Genomic DNA, 19511 nt, shown 5'->3' on the forward strand with positions numbered 1-19511 from the left:
TTCAAAGTAGGGAAGGTTAGGAAACAGGAATTGCTAGCAATCTTAAAATGTATTTTAATGCGATTAGAATATTGTAATAGAATCTTGAAAGCCTGTCAAGCTCACCTCTACTTCAACTTATACCTAACAGAATTAAAATGGAGTTGCTTTGAGTTGCCTTTTCAAATTTTCTTCTTTTCCCAAACTCAGATGTCTTTTCTTTAACAGTTTGGATTACCCTTCTTCTTTTTCTGAGTCAAAATAACGTTATTTTATCGCAGTGGAACATTTTTCTGAAAGAAGCCGCAGAGGCATCTAGAGGCTAGGAAAACAGATCCTCTCTTTGTACTGTTCATTCCTAGTCTTACCTAGGAGTTGGAGAACCCTTTCTGATTTTTGGTGGTTGCGGGAGAGGAGAGAAAATGAAAGTACTTGGCACGGCATGGGATACAATATATAAATGTTTTTATTCAATTGGAGAAGGAAAATAATTGCAGCCAACAGAAAGAATGTTAGAACAGGGGTAGGGGAGCCAGTAATGAAACAACAGCAAATGAAGGGAAAGTTTGACTATTATTAACTGGCAATTACTGTTATAATTTTCTGTGAATATGTAATCTCATTTGAGAAGTACTATATTCCTTGCTAAACAATTTCCTTGTTGTAGGAATATGGTTCAGCTTTCCTGAAGTTGAATACAAGTATTGCCCCTGGAGGTATCACGCGTGAACTCTTCCATTTCAATCCGAATTTACTGATCCAAGGATTCAACCTTTATTTGGAGGGGGTGTATTTTCCTATCTACTTACCATATGGCATCTAAATATTCTTACACATCATTTAAAAAAAAATCCACCTCCTTTCATTCTAGCTTGTGTCTTATTCCCTTCAACTGATGGGAATTTGGAGTCCATGAGGTCACCTAGGGGTGAGTTGGGCGGCTATATAAATTTGTTAAATAAATAAATAAACTGTCAGTTTTTACTCTCTGTCCTTCATGCTGCCTCCGTAAGGACTTTCTTCTCTATTCTCAGAGTCTTGTTATGGTTTATTATCTTTATAATTTGCAACAATAATATTTCCCTTCCGCGTCCTCTGGACCTTTTCCTCCTATCTCCTACTCATTTCTTTCCCCTCTCAGTGACTCATGCCATTTTCCTACTCAGGTTGTTGTGGGATGTGGGAGATAATCAGCGCCTGGTTGTTGGTTGTTGTTGTTTTTTTCTCTTAGTGCAAGTATAGCACTGCTGTTGCTAGCATCAGTTCAGCCAAAAGGTTATGGCACAACTAGAGGGAGGTGGAAGACAATCAGTCAGAAAAGATTTTTTTGCACTGAAACTCACAATTTATGAAATTATATGGGGCTTAGAGGTTTTTTTTTTCCAAGCAGTAGCAACCCTCTTAAAACCTTTCCAATTTTTGAATTATCACTTTTATTGATTTTTCATTATTTGTGTTGCATTTGGTTTCTCGGGGCTATTGTTAATGCCAATGAAAGGCACCTAGCGGAAAGAGGACAGAGAAACGTGATGGTTAAATATGGAGCAATAGACTTCCCTGACACTTTTGACATTGTTTTCTCTTGAGTGCTATGCTGATTTATTCCCTTTGTTATAGTCAAAGTTTCTTCTGCAACTATTTAAAATTATATCCTTGCTTGAGAATATTTTGTCTGCTAGCTGCATTTCTTACCTTTGTTATGAGGTATATATGTCTGGGGGGGGGAGGTAGTCTTTTTTTAGTTAGGTTACATCTTAGCATGAAGCTCATGCTAAAGTTCAACTATAACATTTTTGTTCTTACTTTCCCTTCCTGTTGCTGTTTTATTGCTTGCTTATTGCTAGCTAATGGTATTTGATGAGATAGAGTCCTTCTGTTTCCTGGGAAAATGTTTCATTTTGCTACTTTCAGCTCTTACCTCTCTTCGTTCTTTTTGTCATATTTCTGATCATGCAAATCTAGGTCCTGTGAGAAATCAGATGCTATGAAATATGAAAATTGCTTGGGAAGTAATTGGAGAAACAGTGTGACATATGAAACCCGTGGAGATAATGCTCACACCTACTTATTCACGATATTTAATTTTTAATGACAGTTTTAATTAAGAGTGCATAGGTCTTAGGGCTTTTCAGAGGCAAGGAAGAGATGGCAGGGAGTTGCAGGATGGTGAATAAAGGGTGCCATTAAAATGTGTGAACTACACACACTTGAAATGAGGGTATGGCTACGTGTGTGTGTGTACGAAGTCTCCAAAGCAATGTAAAAGTTACCATTATGCCACAAAAAAACAGATTAATCCCTCAGCAGCTTTTTACCAAAATCCATTTTGAGGCAAGGCCTCCTCTGCAGCTTGCTAACTCCTGAGATATTTTTTTTTAAAGTAAAATCTGTGAAAACAATTACCTGCTGTGATTTCTTTCTAGAATACATAAAAAATGCATCTAACAATGACATTTCCATACAGCCAGAATGGAAGGAATATCATAAGCCTGTTTGTTGATAAATTCTGTAAAAACAAATAATAGAAAAAGGATAAAAATGCAAAAGTTTCTTCTAAGGGGCTGCAGGTAGGCAAAAAAAAGTAAACATTTTGCATTCAACTTTTCTTTTGCCAAGTACTACAAAAAAGAGAAGTAAACCTAAGAAGGAAATTTTGCTCAGTGACTGCAACTTAATTGGGGTAAAATACAATATCTCATGAAAGAATCACTTGTAAGAATTAGTGCTTTTGTTGCTGCTTTTGATTTACTTACTGTGCTCTTTGACAATAACTATAAATTACTAGTTATATTGCACCTACCATATTGCTAATCTCCCAAATTTGAAGCACATGTCCTAGGAAGGTAAGACAGTTCAATCCTTCAAAATATGTGTTTCACAAGAGACTCATGCAAATCACATCTTTTTAAAACATTAAAGTAGGCAGGGGTTTTTTTGTTTGTAAGGGTGCTGCAATCTATTCTGTTCCCGTCTGCTTAACTGTGTGTGAATATATGCTGAACCACTTAATTTTAATTTTTTCCTAGGAATGAAGGATTTGCACAACCCTAATTAATTGTTTTCATTGCCCAGGTATTGCATGGGTTTATTAGTTAAGGGATAGATTGCTAATTTGCTTCTTGTCCTCAGTATAAAAAGCATGGCTCTGTTAGCTGTAATGAAAATTAGGGAATCTTTAATTTTCCTAAGACTGTGTATTTCTGGTGCTTTCCTGCATATTTCTTCAATCTGGTACCTTCCAGATGAGGTTGGGCTGCCACTTCAAACAGCCCCAGGTATCACAAGCAATCATTGGAAATGCTAGTAGGTGGTTGCCTTAATGTATACTGATTGCCCAAAAGTCCGATTCTCCTTAGCATTTTAAGACTTGTTCTGTATGATTGGGTCATTTAAGATATTGCTTTTCCTTTATGCTGAATGCTACCTCTGATCATTTTCAGAATTCTGAAATCTACAAGTTGACTTTGGATCAATACAATGAGGCAGTCACCAATGCAGAAGATCAAATCAGGTAAAAAAAAAACACCCAACCCTTATTTTTGCAGTATCTTTGATAGATATAAATATAATGATTTCCACAAAGCGTCTGTGAAATGTAGGTCACCTAAAAATATTTTCTCCAAAGTTTGATATAAGTTTATAGATTGGAAGTCGGATGTAGTCATCATAAGGGCTACAACACCAAACCTTGATACATTCATGTAAAACTCTCTAAGAGTAGTGAAACCAATGTCTCTATAGAAAAAAAATCCAAGAAACCCAATAAGGAAACAGCATTGAAACTCAAGGCAAATGTGTCTGTCAACCCATTCCTACCAGACTGATCCCAGGTTATTACCCTGCCCCAGCCTTGTGGATCCTTCAGTATACCTTATGTGAGGCCTCCCTTCTGCCTGAGAGGGCAAGGGCGAAATGTCATCACTTCCCCAGCTACTGGCTGCTCCTTCCTGCTTGCCTTCTTCTCTTATCACCTCTACTATCTCTCTCTCTCCTTGTTATAACTTTAGAATGAGGAAAAAAAAAGACATCTCCAGAGTGCAGATTAAGAGCAGAGCAAGCAGGCTGATATGGAATGACAAGCCCTAGTCCTAACTGTGGTAATACTTAAATGAGGAGCTATGCTAGATGTGTGATTACTATACTGCTGTGTATGTATGTTTTTTGTTGTTGTTCTAGCTTGCCAGAAAATTGGCATCTTTACTTTTACTCTTCTCTTGTCTCCATAAATCTACTTTGCTCTACTCCAAGTTATTCACCTATTGAAATGGGCAGGAAACAGTTTTGCTTTCTTATGGACTGTCCCTGCAAGTTGAGAGATCCATGCCCCGCATCACTTATTTTTTCCTATGTATTATTACATTATTGGAGAAAATGACTTAAAGCTGCATGCAGTAATTCTGAGACCTCAGAAAATGGCTGATAGACCGCACATTTGAAATGTGTAATCTAGATGGCCAAGGATTAAATTTGTTTATCTGTGATTCTTGGTGATTCTGCAATTAGAATCAGCCAAAACAGAGGCAATCTGCTCCATACAATGCAAGGCTACTCTTGAAAAGAAAAGCTTTCTGATCCTCGTTCCTTTGAATTCAACTTGGTATGGGATTCTAGCAAGCCCTCTCTAGATGATTGGACAACACAAAGAGAATCATACTTGGGAATGCTATCCTTGATGTATCCCAGTACCATGACATACAAGGCTTCATACACAACCAGCATTTTGAATGGACTCCTACCTGTAGTCAGTGCAATCTGAGCATCACAATTTGCACTAGTTGCAGCTTCTGAGTCATCTTCAAAGACAGCTCCAGGGGGGGGGGGTGTTCCAGTTTTAAAAGCATCTCACTTTATGTATGGCTACAAAAATGTACTAGTTCCACCAGGAGGTATGACTCCAGAAGGATCCCCAAGTCACAGAGCAGCTCTTTTGGGAAACTGCAGCTCCATTGAGAGCTGCATGTTAGATAACACTGATTTTTGAAGCTGATGTTAGATAACACTGATTTTTGCAAACATTCAAGACATCCACAGTTGTCACACCCATTTGTGAAGAGTTCAATTAGCTTTTGAATTCAAAGAAGAAAGAGTCATCGTAATACAGTGATTGGAATGCAGTATTGCAGGCTAATTCTGCTGACTGCCAGCAGTTTGATCCTGACTGGCTGAAGGTTCACTCAGCCTTCCATCCTTCCGAGGTCAGTAAAATGAGGACCCAGATTGTTGGGGCCATTATGCTGACTCTGCTTAGGGAGGGCTGTAAAACTCTATATAAGTCTAAGAGCTATTGCTGTTATTGTTCAAGCTATACTCAGGAAGCTTCTCAGACTGACAATTTGCCACTTGGGTAACTAGTTAAGGTTCAATGGCACTCAAAGGGATCAAACGTTGCCCTCTTATGCCCACAAAGGAACTCCAGACTAATTCCCTGTTTGACTCCTCCCTCCAGCTTACCCAGTGTGTCTCCTACAACAATATTTGCAGCTTGCCCCTAAGTAGTGATATACAACTGGTACATTATTATCTATTATGTACAGCACACTGGCGACATGTAGAGATAAAGAAGATGATGTTGATAGAGATATGCAAGATTCATTACTAAAGTGATGAGAGGTTAAATGTATCTTAAGTTTACAACAGACTGAAAATATATGGAAGAGGTTTAGAATAATTCATAGGAGAATAAACCCAACTCATAGGAGAATAAATTCAATCAAACTTCTGGATTCTGTTATAGCCACTTTTAGTAAAAGTAGTTTTGGCCTTCCCATGGAGTTGGTATCTCAGTCTTGATGGGGCTAACATACACCATCCCTAACATCATTTGCCCCAGTGCTTCATGGGAAAGGACAAAACCCCGTGACACTCAGCAATGAAGCATCCAATGGCTAAAATCCTCTTCCTCTTCAATAACCAAATGGAACCACTCACTCAAAAAGGAGACAGGTTTGACAAATGAGAAAAAAACCAAGGGTTTGTAACTGCGCTCTGGGAGAAAAATGGGGCTGAATTTAGGCCAATTTTGTTTTATTTTAACTGCAGTTAAAATTTTGAAGACCGTGTGATACATAGTGCCTTTCTTCTGGGAAGGGGGCATAGTGAGCTTGATAGGAACTTCAAGAAATCTAAATCATTGTGATCTATATCTTTATTATAAATTAAATAATAGAGTCCCAGCTATGTAAAACAACTGTTTTATATAACCATTATATGGTTGCTTAAGTAACATGCATACATCCTATTTTTGGTATTACAAAGTGTTTTATGTGGTCCTAGCCTTGAAGAGTTGCAACTGGAACAAAATTCTGTAGCCACTAACTAGTGGAAAAATATAGAGATCCACTCTGGTTGCCAGTTCCTTTCTAGGCATTATTTAAAATTCTAATTATAAGATGAATTGTCTTCTGATCGAAAGCTGTAAGGTCAGTAAGTTCTGTAGACAAGGCCCTTGTGAGCTGTCAGAGGCTCATTCATCTGGAACACAAGACATGGCTTTCTGCATCATTCTCAGGCTTTGGAATGCATTCCCTGAGTCAGTCAGTTCTTTTGTCCCTATATTTAGAAAATGCATAAAGATACCTGTCTTTTGTCAGGATTCAATTGTTGACTACTTTTATTACTAAATGTAATTTTCAAACGTGAACTTCAGTATTTTAATAATTGTTAAGCTGCCTTGAGTGCTTCACTAGAAAGGCAGGATGTGTATATAAATAATACACTTCTAACTTCTTGATGATGCATGGAGTCGAATCATAGAACTGGGATAGGCCACATAGGCCATCAATTCCAATACCTGGCACAGTGCATGAATCTACATTAAAACATTCCAGACAGATGTAATTGCTATCATTGTCAAACTACTCTTATTAGTAGGAAGTTCTTTCTAACATTCAATTGAAACCTGTCTTCCTAAAACTTTAAATCCATTATTCTACATCTTGTATTCTGGAACAAGAGAGAGCAGGTCTGACCTTTTATTTGGCATCATTTCAGGTATCATCCCCTTTATTGCTGATAATCCAAGAATAGTTATGAAGTCTAGATCATCATAACCCACTTTAGAGTAAATTTGGAGTTTGGGATATCAGCTGCCCTTTCTAAAACATCTGCCCCAAATATGAGATGCAATATTTCATCACCAAGAGATAATGATCACCAATAATCATCAGTCATGAAGACAAGAGTACAAAGCCTGATTTTTCCACATCTCCAAAACTACATTTGCCAATGGAAGTCTATAGCATTTGGATTTATCCATAGTTACAACAAGCATACATTAAGTGAGTGTAGGCCCTTTGCATGATGTATACAGATGCAGAAATGTATATGTTGCAATGTTTTGCTTCAGAAGTTAGTGGCTTAGCAAGTAACCAGGTCCTTTGGTGTATTTTTAGCCTAATTCCTTGCCACCTCTGGAATTACCTGCCCGTTGTTGGGGTTTGGTGCAGTCTTAGTTTAGATTATCACAAGGAACTTTGTTTCCCATCTGGCTCCCTTCAGTCTGTGAGGCCGAGTTGCTGCACAGCTGCCATTTGAGCTCCGAGCAGAGTTGCCACTGAATGTCAAAAGCAAGAAAGGGTTTTAGCTCCAGCTAGGGTTTTAAGCAAAGATCTGGCTGGGTACTGTGATTTTTGGTGCCAGCAGCTGGATGTCTTGTGTAATGCCTGCTATTGGCTAAACTTGTTCAACATCACTTCCCTCAGGTTTCAGTCTTTGCTCCTCCTCCCAATCATGCATATGCTTTCTCCATCTGTCAGGCCTTTGTGGTAGCCAGATCAGGAAGCAGACTCCAGAAAAATTACTGGAAATCTTTATTAATACAGCATATAACAAAATCTCGGAAGATTAGCAGTGTCTCCTCTTTCCTTGCTCTAGAATCAAGGCAAGGCAACGAAACTTCAATTTCCTTTCTCATTCACGTTTTGCTAATGGCCTTTGCATTCCTTTTCCAAAGTCATCTCTGTAATTCTCTATGCCATCAATTTTCCCTTTATATGCCAAGGGCTTGAGTGGGACGGGGTGAGGAAAGCTAACATGGCCAGCTAAGAACGTAGCCATGTCCTCGAGAGGGTGGCTAATTTAGGCACCTGGGAATACTTTTACATCCTTCATAAGGGGTGTATGTGACCTACTCATTGGCTTGGAATGCTGAAGTAGATGTGTGTGAAGTGGGATTGTTCTACTTAGTCTGTCTTTCTCAGCAGTCTGGAAGGCTTGAAGTGTCACTTCACTGGGTTTCCTGGCAAATACTGCAGTGTAGTTCCCCTGGGGAAGGGATCAGGATAATAATCTAGTCTGTTTGCTTTTTACAACTTGACTTTGTAGGGGTACTGTTTCTGCCTGGCCATGCATGCCCCTATTTTCCCTTATAGTCAGGAGAAAGGGTTGGGTAGCTTTCTTTTGTTTTCTGTGGCCATTTCCACACAAGTGCAATCGTGTCTTCTAGAATCGTTCAACCCATATTGTGCCAATGAACACAGATTTCGTATCGTTTTCGTGATGGTTATGAAGATGATGTAAATCATTACTAGGGAAATGGCCTATCTTTCTAGCTAAACAGGAATTATGCAACTAGGTCCAAGCATCTGTTACATTTCAAAGCCTTCGCTGCTTATAGCGTGTTTATCACCAGCACAGATGAATATGCTTATGCTGTGATTTTCACCAATAATAATTACAAAAGGATCTCTATAGAAAAAGATAGCTGATGGCCTCTTTCCAAATTGTGCATGAATATACATCAGTTCTAATAGACTTCAACAACAAATGGAAACCACTGACTTTGGAATTTTCACTTCGTTCAGGGTGTGAGAGATGGTTAATCTAAAACTCCTCTAAACTGGATTCCATCCTTTCTGCTTGAAGAGGACATCCCAGATTCGGAGTATTATTTTGCAAATATGAATGTGACATGATTTCAGCGAGTAAATTGCAATACTGTTCTGACCCCCCTTCCTCTGTTGCCCACACAGAACACACTCCGGAACAGTACAAGGGAACAAGGTTTATTGCACAAACAAACAGAAGGTTCCGTGACAGCAAACCACCAAGACAAAACTCACAAGAACAGAACACAAAAGCAGCTATCCAGCTTGCTAGAATTCCAGACTAGAACTTCTGGCATAAGTCTTCTGTTGACTGCTGCAAAGGGCGTATGCACAGTCAACCCTTTTTATAACCTGGAAAGGAGCCTCCCAAACAGCAGCTGAGAGCTCTTACCGCCGATAATTATGCCCACGCTCCTTGCGTCTATGGGCGTGGCGGTAACAAGCGTCCAGAAACTCCCTGCTGAGTTCTGACTCACTGTCTCGTGACTCCTCCCCGCTGCTCCAAGGCATGGCATCGGGAGCCCCCCTCCTCTGGCTCTCACCGCTGCTCCATGCCTCAGGCGCCTCCTGGTGGCCGACCTGACTCTCGGATCCCTGCTCAGCGTCCGAACCCTGTCCAGGGTCCCCCATCTCCTCTGGAGCTGACTCGTAGGGACCCTCATTCTCGGAGTCTGGTGGCAGCGGCAACGGCTCCTGCTGGGCCACAACACAATACTAATAGTAAAATCTGTATTGTAAGGTCCAACAAGTCCAGTAAAGTCTGTATTGTAAGATCTACATTGTAAGGTCCAATAATTCATGTAGGCTTCCTCATAGGGATACATTTTGAATTTTCTTACAGAAAATTTCCTGTTAGGGCTCTGCAGAAAAGTATTGGAAATGGTGTTTACAAAATCCACTTATTTGAGCAAGGAACCTGTCTGTGAATCATTAAAACAGCCCTGTCGTTTAAAACGGACAACTGGGGATAATCTTCATAGCATGTGTTCAAGCCTTGCAAACAACATAGCAGCTTTGAGTTTCAAAGAAATGTTCTATTCTAATGCAGTTTGCAAAGCACTTCATTCAATTGCTTTGCACAGCCCTGGTGATTACTTGCAACATTTGGTCCCTCTGTAACTTCACAGCCATTGCAAACTATTAGGAAACACTTTATGGAGGAAAAAAAATGAATTGGGAATCAGAATGCCCATCTGAAAGGCTCAAATTGTGCAGAAGTTTGGTTGAGAATTACTTTAGTACTTGCTCTCAGCACAAAACTTGTTTTATCAGCAGGAGAATAACAAAATGTTCAGCTCCACTAAGATAAAAAAAATGAGATAAAAATATCAAAATTCTGGAAACTAAGAAACTATTTAAATATTATTTTGCACAATGCCAGCATGATATAACTACTTTAAAACTGAGTACGGAAAACAAAGCTGCATCTATATCTATATCCTTGATGTTGTTAACTGTTGGAATCGGTTTAAGGAAGTTTGAATCTTGAAAGGTATCCTGCTTAGGTGGATTGCCTCTGTAGCCAAAGTATGTGTTGAAAGACTTTTCATGGTTTCCTCTCAGAAAAGTATTCAAGAATTGACATTAAAAGGTATCCTTTCTTTGCTGAACATAGATGGAGCTCCAGCAGCGTGTCACCTCTTCTGCCTACCAGCTGCTGCTTCTGATGTGAAGGAGATGAAGCAGCATCCCACAGGGGTTAGACCCAATTCCTGACTTCTAAGATTTGTTTATTTTTTAAATCTGTTCCAAATAGGTACTCAATGCAATACAATGCAATACAATACAATATAATAGCAGAGTTGGAAGGGTACCCTGGAGGTCTTTTAGTCCAACCCCCTGCCTAGGCAGGAAGCCCTATACTGTTTCAGACAAATGGCTATCCAACATCTTCTTAAAGACTTCCAGTGTTGGGGCATTCACAACTTCTGGAGGCAAGAGGTTCCACTGATTAATTGTTCTAACTGTCAGGAAATTTCTCCTCAGATCTAAGTTGCTTCTCTCCTTGATTAGTTTCCACCCATTGCTTCTTGTTCTACCCTCAGCTGCCTTGGAAAATAGTTTGACTCCCTCTTCTTTGTGGCAACCCCTGAGATATTGGAACACTGCTATCATGTCTCCCCTAGTCCTTCTTTCTCTTAAGCTAAACATACCCAGTTCTTGCAACCGTTCTTCATATGTTTTAGTCTCCAGTCCCCTAATCATCTTTGTTGCTCTTCTCTGCACTCTTTCTAGAATCTCCACATCTTTTCTACATCGTGGTGACCAGAACTGAATGCAGTATTCCAAGTGTGGCCTTACCAAGGCATTATAAAGTGGTATTAACACTTCACGTGATCTTGATTCTATCCCTCTGTTGATGAAGCCTAGAACTGTGTTGGCTTTTTTGGCAGCTGCTGCACACTGCTAGCTCATATTTAAATGGTTGTCCACTAGGACTCCAAGATCCCTTTCACAGTTACTACTATTGAGTAAGGTACCACCTATACTGTACCTGTGCATTTCGTTTTTGTTGCCTAAATGTAGAACCTTACTCTTTTCACCATTGAATTTCATTTTATTACATAGTGCCCAATGTTCAAGTTTGTCAAGATCCTTCTGTATCTTTAGCCTATCTTCTGGAGTGTTGGCTATTCCTGCCAGCTTGGTGTCATCTGCAAATTTGTTGAGTTCCCCATTTATTCCCTCATCCAAATCATTGATGAAGATGTTGAAGAGGGCCCAAAACAGAGCCTTGGGGTACTCCACTGCATACCTCCCTCCATGTAGATGCAGTTCCATTGAGGATTACACGTTGAGTGCAGTTGGTCAGCCAGTTACGAATCCATCTGGTGGTGATGCTGTCTAACCCACATTCTTCTACTTTATGTAGTAGTAGGTTATGGTCTACCTTATCAAATGCCTTACTGAAGTCCAAGTAAACTATATCGATGGCATTCCTTTTGTCACTTTGTCAAAGAATGCAATAAGATTAGTCTGGCATGATCTGTTTTTGACAAACCCATGTTGGCTTTTGGCTATTACTTTGTTTGCTTCTAGGTGCTCGCTAATTCGTTGCTTGATTATCTTTTCCAGAATCTTTCCTGGTATTGAGGCCGGGCTGATAGGTCTGTAGTTTCCTGGATCTGTTTTTCCCCCTTTTTTGAAGTTGGGAATCATATCAGCTCTTTTCCAGTCCTCTGGTAGTTCCCCGGTGCTCCAGGATCTCTGAAATATATAGTTCAGTGGTTCTGAGATCTCGTCTGCCAGTTCCTTCAGAACTCTGGGGTGTAATCCATCCGGTCCTGGTGATTTGAACTCGTCTAGGGTAGACAGGTGCCCACTTACTATTTTCTTCCCTATTTCAACTTGTGTTTCTAATCTGATTTTTGTGGTGCTGTTTTTGATAGGTTGGACTGTTTTATCCCTTTGTGTAAAGAGAGATGCAAAACATGAGTTAAATAGTTCTGCTTTCTCCCTGTTGCTTGTCACCTTCTTGCCACTTTCTCCCAGCAATGGACCAATTGTTTCCTTAACTTTTTTCTTGTTTTTAACATGTTGAAAGAAGCTTTTTTTTGTTCTTTTTTACTTTTGTGGCAAGCCTTTCTTCATTGTGAGCCTTAGTTTTCCACACTTCATCTTTACAGGCTCAGGCTATTTGCTGATATTCTGCCTTAGTTATGTCGGCCCCTTTCCACTTTTTATACTTATCTTTTTTGTCTTTCAATTTGTCAGAGAATTCTTTATGCAGCCATGCTGGTTTCTTTTGGGAGCTGTTATTTTTCTTCTTCATTGGTATTGTGCTAGACTGGGCTTTTGTAATCACATTTTTCAAAATTTCCCAAGCTTCTTGAGTTGTTTTCCCCTTGAGGATTCTCATCCATGGAATTTTTCCCAAGCTCTCTCTAAGTTTATTGAAATTAGCTCTCTTAAAGTCCAAGACTCTAGTTTCACTTTGTTCTACTACTTGTGTTTGCATAATGTTGAATCCCAATATTGCATGTTCACTTGCCCCCAGGGTTCCTGTGGCTTCAACACTTTCTATCATTTCCTCTCTGTTAGTGAGAATTAAGTCCAATATGGCTGATCCCAAATATATGGCTGATACTCAAAATGGAATGCCTTTTTAAAAAATTCTATCAACTTTATATCTTAATTTGCTGTCTTACTGAAGTATTACTTTGGGGTTTTGGGATTTCCAAGAGTATTAGGACTGAACATCTTGCTGAAAAGTAAACAATCCTCATACATACATATATATGTATATAAAACCAAAGTTGCTGACACATTGCATACATTTTTAGAATATGCGCTCTTAAAATTAGTTCCTGTTAGAATAAATATATCAGAAGTTGGAAAGCAGTAATTAATTGTGACAACCTTTTTTCCAGTTGTCTTTAATCTAGGAACACAGGAAGATGATATTGAAGCCAAGTAGGTTTCTAGAAATTATGTTCCTAGTTGCCAAAAAAACAATAATTAGAAATATAGAGGTTTTTTAAGGATTTCCTTCAGGAAGAGATTGAGATCTGAAACTGTGCCATTTATTTGCTCTCTCTGTTTTGCCAAGACTTTTTTTTTTAAATGAAAGCCTTTGGTGCATTACTTTGGGGGTAATCTGATCTCTGGACATCTTATTGTTATCGTGGGACAAGCACAACACACTTAAATTATTTCTCAATAGTTAAAATGGTTGCTAATGACTTCCTGATTGGCGACCTTTGAATGTGATACTAAAAACGTATTTCAAAGAGTGAGAGGATTGTGGCAGAGAAGTGAACATGCCAAAGAAAAACCCAAGTTTTATGGAATCCATATTTGAAAGCCCGGGAGCTTCTACATACAAAAGGCATATTTTCCTTGATTTTCATTAGTTTAAAGTCTCTGAGTCAGTCAAGCTTGATTTCTGGTAATTTTATTGATCCCTCATGATAACTTTAGTTGGCAACAGTTTACCATTACCTTTGTCTGTGATGATTTTTCAGTTTCCTAATCCAGTTTACAATCCTGTTTCAGATGGTTTTCTATCTAAATACTTAAATACTTAAAAAGGCATGTGGCAAAATAAGAAGCGATAGAGTCACAACTGAACTGATTGAATGTGGACTGAATACAATATAAAAAGTACCAAAAAGTTGAGGTAATTTGACGCATAGAGAGAATGAATGAGGTACAACTTGCAAAGCAAATATATGAAAGAAAAGCAAATGAGCCAAGAAGAAAGAAGAGGATCGTTAAAATCATGTTTGGATGGTATTGATAGGTTCCCCAAAAAAGAGAACCCGAAGAACCAGAAACAACAGAACAGGCAGTGTGAATGGACATGGTGGATGATTTGCAAAATAGAAAAGGATGGAGAGATATAGTGAGTAGTTTTAGTGTAAATTAGACTGAACTGTTTTTCTTTGTTAAGTTATGCCTCCAATTCCTTTGACTTATTGTTTCTCTCTTCTTTCCTGTGCTTTGCATGTTTTTGCACCAAGAAGAAATGATATGATGAGTATGTATATCTATCATTTGGAGAGGTCTTGACCGAAAAGGGTTAGTATGAGTATAATCTCCCTGTTGATTTTGTGGAGTTAGGAATAGCTGTCAGACGTTCTCTTTATATTATTAAGTTCCATTTAAAGGCTGCCTCACTCTCTGGGGCGAACAAATAAGAGAAAAATAAAAAGAAAATAATCTATATAAAATAGAATATGACAAAGAACTATTATGAATTACATGTTATTGCAAATCCTAGTAGGCCAATAAGGAATTCCTGGTGTACTACGCTGACTGTGCTGTATCCACCAGACATAATAACCTGCTCATGTTTCTATGCTCATTCATCACTACATTGCGATTCATTTAGCTGCACTCAAAAATCTCCAAATTTGTCGACCCTCACCTTAAGTTCATTTCAATTGTAACTCACCTCTTTAAAGTGTACACAACATGAGTTTAGAAGATGTTAGCTTAGGATAATTCACCGATAACTAAGCCTTAGGGATGAACTATATCTGACCTCTTAAACTGAGCTTTTACTGATGCTGCACTACTGTGATGGGAGGTCATTGGATTTATTTCTATTTTCCTCTTTGTCTCTTATTCAGCAAAAGGTTTGCGCTAGCTTTGAGCCTTATGTTCACTTCTCATAAACGTAGCTGTTTTTTTTTTTTAAATCTAATAGGGAAAGGGTTTCCTCTCTCCCAGTTCTAATGTTGCCACCCACTTGTCATTACTAATAGTGAATTTTAGGATGAGATCTTAATTTTTCTCATCAAATAGGTAAAGGTAAAGGTTCCCCTCACACTAGTTGTTCCCGACTCTAGGGGGCGGTGCTCATTTCCGTTTCAAAGCTAAGAGCAGCGCTGTCTGGAGATGTTCTCTGTGGTCATGTGGCCGGCATGACTAAATGCCAAAGGCTCACGAAACGCTGTTACCTTCCCACCAAAGGTTGTCCCTATTTTTCTACTTGCATTTTTACATGCTTTTGAACTGCTAGGTTGGCAGAAGCTGGGAAAAGTAACTGGAGCTCTCTCCGTTATGCAGCGCTAGGGATTCGAACCGCCAAACTCCTGACCTTTCTGATCGACAAACTTAGCATCTTCACCATTGAGCCACCGCGTCCCTATTCTCATAAACACACACACACACACATAGACACACATGTGTGTTTAGAACTTTGGGGTTTTTTTCAACTTTTTACCAGATTAAATCTTTTTATGTTTCATTTATTGTATTTGGATAAACTGAAAACAGATTTTTTTTTTCACTAGAGGCAACAGTTCTTGCTTTTTAGAAATCAAATGGCAGCAAGAACAGAAGAGTACAAATTACAGGAGCTATTTTCTCAGCCTAGTCAAACTTCTGTAGGATTTCTTTCTCATTCATTTTCTTGTCCTCTTGACCATCAGCATCTCTGGCAGAAGTAATCTAGCGTGTTAAAAGGCTTTTTTTATTTCCTCTGAATGAATAATGCTGATGTTTATGATAGCCCTTCACTATTTCAGAGAATTCTGTAGAACTCCTCTGACAAGGTCACATAATAATAGAAATGTTCCTCTAACGTTGTAGATGGACAAACCTGGCTCTTTGTTTGAGCAGAGGAGACATGTATTCAGGGGGAAAAAAAGCAGTGGTTTATGTCAAGGCAGATGAAAAAAAAAGTGTTTGGTAGAGAGGTCATGTAGCTATTGCTTGGAGGATTATATCAGTTTTGATTCAGGGTGGCCTGATCTGGTACAATCAATACTTCCTAATTTCTGTTGAGAACTCTTAACCCCCCCTTGTTCCCTGGAAGCACCTTAATAAATCTCCGCTCTTTCATTGTATTGCAAGTTAACCAGTCTCTTTTTGTTTCAAAAGACAAAAAAAAAAAAAAAGAACCACATAGCAACCACAGTTTACCAATCATAGCTTGGAAAAATCACAGGTTTTGCACAGTCTTCTCTGCTTCAGCCCTGTTGCATGTTGCTATGTTGGTTTGGTGAACTGCCACCTAATGCGCTGCTTGCCTTCTTTTTTTTCTTTTTTTTTGCAAAAAAATGGCCGCTTTATTTTGCGCTTATACGGTTAGCAGTGGAATTACAGACAGGAGGCTTAGATCTAAGCACTAATGTGCACACATTCTGCTGCTTAACAAATTCTTCACATCACCGACCATCCACAAAAGAAGCGGCAGCATGGAAATAAAAGGCTAGTCCTCCCCACCTCTTACTTTACTTGCTGTCCTTTCCTCGGTGTTCAGAGAGCTGTGAAGCAGGCTCGGTTTAGGGGAAGGCAATTTGTTAATCTCCTCACTGCTACAGAGAATAAAATGGCATTTCATTCCAAACTCTGCTAATGCACTCGCTGCTGGGATAATACGAGACTCCCTGAAAATAGTGGCCAATCCCTCCCCCCTCTTTCTGCATCCTCTTTGTCTTCTTTGGAGTGCTACATTTAGATTAGCTTCTGAGGATTAAATGTTTTTCCAGACTGAATCTGTTTAAAGGGTGGTGGGGATGGAGGAAAGAAAGGGAAAACAGTAAGACGCTCCTGCTTAATGTAGGTGTTTCCAGTAATCCTCCAAAGGCTGCTTTAAAATTTTATTTCCTGTCTAAAATTTTATTGTTTCTTATTAAATTTAGATACAGCAGGAATTGTGTGTGGATACGTGTCACTTGTTCTCTAAAAGGCAGTGCTGCGTAAGCATGGTGGTGTTAGGAGGATTACAAACTTGTTAAAAGATAAAACTTTCCTGCGAGACCTACCTTCTTTCTATGAGCTCCCCAAGCTGCTTATCAAAAGTTCTGTATTTGCATGCCTTTCTGGCAGTACCATAAGTCGTGTCCTCTCTGAGCAGGTTTTTTTTTTAATGCTGTTTCTTTAAATAATTTGCTTTGTTGTGTTGTCCCACTAGAAATCAGCTTGAATCCAAGGCAGCATTCCAGTGGATTGATTGCTGGAAAAATGTACTCCACATGGGACCGCAAATCTGGGAGTTCCATTTAATTATCATAGGATCTTTAAATTAAATGGGCATGACTATTTAAAGTTATGTTGGGGAAGCTGACATGTGGTATGCATCCCGTGGGCTCTGTAGGGAAAGAAAAATGTACAAACTTTACACACAGGCATACAGCTCTGAAGTTGAAATAGTGAAATATGACTGATTTCTAAAACTAAAATGTACTCTGGCATATGTCTAATGATTCAATAATTTTTGTAAAAAAATAGGATACTTATTCCTCTTACTAGGGAATTAGTATCTCCAAATACATTAAAGTCATGGGAAAAATCGTGTTGATGTATGTGGAGAGAGGAATACGTTTGCATTTATGAATAGAACTCTAAACAGGGGTTGTAGAACTTCTTTTTATGAATGTTAAGTGTTTTGCTTAACAAAACCATATCAGACTTATTAGGAGAACCAAGTAGTGAGGTTAGACACATATTCCAAAGAATTTGTTTGCCATTTAAGTATTGCAGCTTGATAATAAAGAAAACTTTTCAGGCCTTTAAAACTATATACAATTCTTTAGAACTATAACCAGAAAGGGGATTGGACTTTCACTTAAGTCCTATTAGCAGGAAGGCATTCTGATTAAACAAACAACACACAAAACACTGTACTGTGTCATGTCTTTACTGAGCACATTGAACCAACATTTACAATCTTGATTGGAAAAGTATATGAAACCCTGGGATAATCACCTCTCTTTGGGTGGTATTTGTGTCAGATGTTTCAATCAATGAGTTAATCAAGGGTGAATTTGAAAGACCCTCCCTTTGTAAAACAACATACACTAATTGCCACAATCAGAGTTTTTTCTTCATGATATGGGCTTGTAGAATGAATCATGTACTAATCAAAAGAGACCTCTGCAGACCTTAGAAAAAGGGATATTGAACTCAGGATTATGAAGATGGATGGTTTTGGCATCAACAATTGATTGACAGGCACAAAATCACAGACAGGAAAAATACAGGATCCAATCTAGGTTGGTTACTGGAACCATAGGGTTAATCTTCTGAGCTTTTGGACTTGTGTGTTCTGACCTAGGCTTCCTGAGAAAGCATAAATCACAATCTTAGTCCCAAAAACACTCTTTTATTTATACGGCTGTGAATTATGTTCATTCACAGCCTGCATGGCTCACAAACAGTCTATGAAGACTTTGACAGATGTCTGCTCGAGTTGCCACAGTCTTTCAGGGCAATGTTGATAAACACCCACTTTATCTCCCTTGAAATGCTGCCAGAGACCTAATTGCCAATTGCAGAGCTTAGCACAGAGTTAAACAAAACTTTTCAAAGCTTGAACCGACCAGATGAACTAATTGCTTCCTGCAAAAGCTCACGTCCCATTCACTCCTCTTTTATGTCTTATGGGAGGGGCCAATCATCTCCAAGCCTTACTCCCGAGTCGACCCTGTTCTCTAAATTGTTCTTGCCTTCTGGCAGCTCTGTGCATACGCACAGGCGCCCGCTGTTCTTCTGCCTCGCTGATGTCAGACTCCCGAGGCTCCGTAGGCAGCAAATAACTACCAGATGGCCTTGGTCCCCTCTCTGCCTCCAATGCAGAGCCCTCGTCCAAGCCTTCCCCAGACTCCAGGACTGGCCCATGTTCCTCCACACCTCCTCACTGTTCGACTCTGCTATCAGCAGACCACAACATTGTGCTGCAGTCCATCTTCAGGGAACATTTCTCTAGCACAGCGGTCCCCAATTTTTGTGGCTTGGCAGCCCAGCTGGGGGGCAGAGAGGAGAACCAGGCTGCATGAGTGGAGCTGCACGTTGTGCGTGTGCGCCGGCCCACCACTTGTGCTGCCTGGTTCTGAACAGGCCATGACCCAGCCATGTCCTGGGGGTTGAGGGCCCCTTCTCTAACAGAAAGAACTATATTTGGTTTCATTCATGAGAAAGTACACCATTATTACTTTTCGCAAGAATGGTCAACCAACAAAATCAGTCTTAGAGCAAGATGTATGTCAGGTGGAAGCAACCAGAACCACTTATGAAGGGTCCAAGTCAGCAGCGCTATTGTGTTCTAGGTATAACACAAGAATCTCCCCAGACCGCTTGCCTTCTCTTGGGAACAACCAGATAAGGTTTATGGAACTTGGGGTGTTTGTGTGTCAGGCTTATGCTCTTGCAACTGCGCAGGGACTCAAGGCTAGTTCCCTGCTTGACTTCTCTCTGCCTGCCTGGCTGGAAGTTTCCCAACAGTGTATAATATTTGTAGAAGTTATAAACTGTTAA

General features: G+C 39.4%; 1 protein-coding gene across 2 annotated transcripts in view; it reads left to right on the plus strand.

Moving 5' to 3' along the window:
* The window catches only part of CHCHD6 (coiled-coil-helix-coiled-coil-helix domain containing 6), a 263958-nt gene that overhangs the window by 160198 nt on the left and 84249 nt on the right, over positions 1 to 19511 (plus strand). For both annotated transcript variants that reach the window (XM_081939518.1, XM_081939519.1), the window contains one exon: positions 3420 to 3490. In XM_081939518.1, coding sequence (XP_081795644.1) covers positions 3420 to 3490 — 71 coding nt within the window. The remainder of the gene's footprint in view (positions 1 to 3419; positions 3491 to 19511) is intronic.

Source organism: Natrix helvetica, assembly GCF_964273705.1.
Source record: "Natrix helvetica genome assembly, chromosome: 1".
Lineage (NCBI taxonomy): Eukaryota > Metazoa > Chordata > Lepidosauria > Squamata > Natricidae > Natrix > Natrix helvetica.